At 35.0% G+C, this 4618-nt stretch overlaps 1 protein-coding gene across 1 annotated transcript; it reads right to left on the reverse strand.

Annotated features, from left to right (window-relative positions):
- Window positions 1-2114: 2114 nt before the first annotated feature.
- Window positions 2115-4618, reverse strand: LOC137031996 (microfibril-associated glycoprotein 4-like). Its single transcript, XM_067403428.1, has 6 exons — window positions 4576-4618; window positions 4411-4475; window positions 3199-3411; window positions 3022-3118; window positions 2771-2939; window positions 2115-2638 (listed from the first exon to the last, which is right to left on the reverse strand). The coding sequence occupies exons 2-6, from the start codon at window positions 4414-4416 to the stop codon at window positions 2380-2382; spliced, it is 744 nt and encodes a 247-aa protein (XP_067259529.1). The 5' UTR covers window positions 4417-4475; window positions 4576-4618; the 3' UTR covers window positions 2115-2379.

Here is a 4618-nt window from a genome sequence, read left to right on the forward strand (position 1 = left end):
CTGTTGATGTTTTCCTCACGGATAATTTTTCCGGGAATTTTTGCATCAAAAAATCATGTACATTATATGAATGCAACATGGACCAAAGACAAAACGAACAAAAAAACAGGAAGATGAACCTTACGAAAAAGAAGTTCTTTAAAGTGTGCTTTTTGTATACTTCTTTTAAACTAAAAATAAGAAAACATACTTTCAGTTTACTTTTTATATACTTCTGAGAAATATACTTAAAAGTGCACTTAATTGTACTTGACTTATACTGACAGAAAAATCTATCCCCCGTTTTCACAAACAAGGCTTGAGATAGTCGAAGATTAAAATCAGGGGCGGAGCCAGGGGGTGGCCAGGGGTGGCCGTGGCCACCCCTTTGGCCACCCCGCTCGCAACTGCTGTTTCTGTCTATGTTTTGTTGACAAGAATTGCGTTTATTTAAACGCAGAACCGTTTCTTTAAGACCACAAAAACGGGAGACTTTTCAGACGCACACTCCAACTTCACCTCAGCGCCAAGCGTAGGTCAAACGCGCGCGGAAATAATACAAATGCTGAATGAACTTCAGCAGAACATCAAACATTATATATATATAGCTTAAGTAAATGTTTCTCATCTGGTGGGTTGCAAGATTGCGCACTTTTCAATCACGCAAATGCGACGCGCTGTATATTACTCAATGAAGCGCAAAAGTGGAGCATGCAACGTCGTAGTTCTGCGGTCCATTATGTCTTGAAATAACCAAAGCTGCGATTAAAGTTGCATTAAAACATGTAATACATGTATGCAGGTCTATTTGAGATGGATATATATGCGACTAAAATATTCTGCTATATGTGAAATCACAATATAAGGCACAAACTGATATGTATTTTTTTAATGTGTAAATAAATGTGAGAACTGTGCATTTGTACTAAAAGATGCTGATTTTGCATTAATTTACAAAGTAAAAATGAACAAGTATCACATTTAAATGCATAATTACTTTTCCATGTCATTTATGTGCTCACTTCTGACATCATCCAATCAGAATTTGAAAGAGAACTTTTTTTCTTCTTTTTTTAATTTAGGTATGATCTGTTGCAATCATTTATTTTGATAATATAGAAAGTTTTTGGTTAGTTTTTGAAACAGACAAACTCAGAATTGTTGAACTTAATTGATTATACATAAAATTCAGTGAAGGTTGAATAATCTTTGAACTACAGTATGTCTCATCCATGAAGAGATGCAACAATGAAGAACAAGCTATTGGGGTTTTGAGAACCAGAAATGACTGAACAATTCAGCTATAGAGTGAGCCCCTTTATTATGACTGCAAGTGAGGAATGATAAAAAAAAGAAAGAAAAAAAAATTCATGATCTAATTCACTATCTCAATTACAATTAAGTACAAATTAACTGTATTCAGTTGTGAGTCAGACTCATTTTTATGTTGAAATAATGAATATTTCTGTGCCACCCCGGACTGGTTGCTGACCCCTGTGTGGCCACCCATGTGAAAAAAATCCTGGCTCTGCCACTGATTAAAATGCATGTTTGAGCTGTTGTAACTGAAAGAAACTTGCACTGACATAACTTAAAATAAGTCAGTGTCATTGTTTTGTCTCAAAACACACACCAGTTACACTTATAGTACACTTAAAGGGTTAATTCACCCAAAAATGAAAATTCTGTCATTAATTACTCAACTTCATGTCGTTCCACACCCGTAAGACCTTCGTTCATCTTCAGAACACAAATTAAGATATTTTTAATTAAATCCGATGGCTCAGCGAGGCCTACGTAGACAGCAATGACATTTCCTCTCTCAAGATCCATAAATATCTTTAAATCAGTTCATGTGAGTTCAGTGGTTCTACTTACTATTATATAAGGCAACGAGAATATTTTTGTGCACTAAAAAAAAGTAAATTTATTTTTGCAATCTTTATTTTTAAGAGTGTAAGCCTAAATGTCTACATTAAAAAACACTGATATTATCTATTCTGCCTTTGCTTTCATGCTGGATCTCACCATATCATAAAATCAGACAGTAACAACCATAAAGGTTGGAAAAATCACATACTGTGCATCAGGTTTGTTATTATATGGATGCATCAGGCCTCATTATATAATGACGAGCAGAATCAACCCATCATATCAACAAATGAATCTTTCTGGTTCGCAATAATTCATCTGATGAGATCAAACACATTTGACATAATGCATTAAGACATATCAATGCTGGAGTTAATTTGATTTATTTATGTTTAAGTAAATCAAAAGAACAAAACCAAAGATATACATTGATTTACTTACAGCGAGGAAAGTAAAACCTTGAAGCTTTACATTTGTTATATGTTGAAAACAACAGCTGATAATTTGTTCCTGAAAACATTAATGTTTCTAAGACACACATTTAATCTTCATGCTGATGAATTTCATACCGACAGAGAAACTTTTCTTCCAGTTGTACCAAACATCTCCAATGGCATGATGTGTGTTGTCTTCTCCCCACAAATACACACCGTTGGGGTTTGTGTGGTGACATCCTACTGCGTACCAAAATGCCCCGAGAAACTGTTTGGCACAGTTCCCATCATAGGGGTCTTGGTCTTTGTCAAAGGTGGTGAACTTCTGACCATTATGGTAAGATAAAGAGTCGCATGCAGAGAAGAAAAGCATCATTGAGGACATTAACTTCATATTTAGATGAAGAACATTTCAGTGAAATTACAAAAACATTTGATTGTGGATGAACAAGTGCACTCAAGTGTGAAAGTGTGAAAGTTTCCTACCTGCTCCTCCATCAGTGAATCCTGAAACATCCAGTTTATACCCCTCAGTTTCAGGACCCACAGAGAAGGACGAGTACTGAGCAAAACCTTTCCTTCCGGTGAAGTCCTCCAGATCCACTCTCAGCATGTACTTCCTGTTACGTGTCAGCTGGTACATGTTCTCCAGCCCTGTTCACACACACACATGAAGAACATGTTCAACCAAACACATGATCATCCACACAAACGAACACTCACTGTGAGATCTTACCCAGCCAGTATTCTCCTTCAGTGGACCCGAATCCTCTCTTGTACTGATTCCACGGCTGATAGAAATTAATACTGCCGTCCATTCTCCTCTGAAACACCTGTGATGGGTTTATATAGAAGATATGATTCATAATGAATGTTCTGATGTGTGTTTAATGATCTACAGTCACATTCGTACCGTCCATCCTCCGTTGTCTCCATCTTTCCCACCTGAGATCATGTCACAGTAAACCCAGACAGGAACATCACCTGCTGGATAGATGGAGTAAATCCCACTGACTGTTTGTCCTGCTTTATAAAGGTCAGAACAGTCGACCGGCTTGAATCCATCAGGAACCGACACAACAAACCCCGTGAAAACAGAGAGCAGAGCCGCGACAAACACCGTCATCTAGAGAGAGACACGACTGATCAAGATCCTCGTTTACACTCAAAAAAAAGATTTTTTGATGCTGTTCAGTTTATTTAAACAATTTATTTTGATTCAACACCATTATATCAGGTTTCTGGTTTAAATGTGATTGATTCATGTTAAATTGACTTGAAATGATTACTCTTTGACATAACTTGATGTTTCATGTTGGAATAACATGATTCAATCAAGTAAACCCAACCAGGACTCAATCAAACATGATTTTCACTTCCCATCATGCTTTGCAAAGGGGCTGAACTAGGAGTGTAAATGTTGAAATAAAGTGTTATTTTAAGCAGCTTTTAGGAAGATGAGAAAATGGAAAGATTTTTTAATATTTGCTGTTCTATTATGTTGGTCTTTAAAAGTTTCTGTTAATTAATAGTTTTAGTTTTAATTAATATAGGGTTACCATTGTGGTGAATTGTTGCACTTGTGCTTGGGTTGAGTACCTGCTAATAAACTTTCATATTATTTTTATAAGAAAGTAATCAATGTGGTAGTGCTCTGGGTTGCATTTCCCAAAAGCATTGTAAGCATATGTTGATTATAAAACCATTGCCACCAATGGACTTATGATCAATTTAGGCTTTACAATGTTTTTGGTTAAGGCAATTTAGGATGAATCCAGTATCACATCTAAATTTCTAACACAGAACATCACAAAAGTTATATAAATCACAAAATTAAACAAGAAGAATTACTTGTAAAAATCAATGTATATGAAAACAATTTATTTATTTATTTATTTATTGCTTTTTATTTATTTTCCAAAACATTGAAAATTAGTTGGGCTGACACTATTAGTACATAAGTACATTAAATTGGAAGAACAGAATTGCATAATGCTGAAATAAAGCAACTTAATCATGTGGAAATCCTTTCCATGATTTTTTATGTTCATTCAAAGAGTTATTTTTTAAGTGTATGAGGATCAATTATAATAAAAGTAAAAACAGTAAATGTGATTGAACTTACCGCCATCTTCTCAATATTTTCTCAGCTGATCACTGCAGAGATTTATCAATGTTTTCTTTTTAAATCTTGAAGAAAGCAAACCAAAAGTCATCAGATGTTTGTTTTTTGTCTTGAAATGTCTTAATATTCTCTGTGGAAATAATGCAGAATAAAACAGTAACCCACCGTTTGTTGTGTCTTGTGTTGTTCAGTCTGACACAAACTCTTT

The sequence above is a fragment of the Chanodichthys erythropterus genome, chromosome 12 (assembly GCF_024489055.1).
Source record: "Chanodichthys erythropterus isolate Z2021 chromosome 12, ASM2448905v1, whole genome shotgun sequence".
Classification (NCBI taxonomy): Eukaryota; Metazoa; Chordata; class Actinopteri; order Cypriniformes; family Xenocyprididae; genus Chanodichthys; species Chanodichthys erythropterus.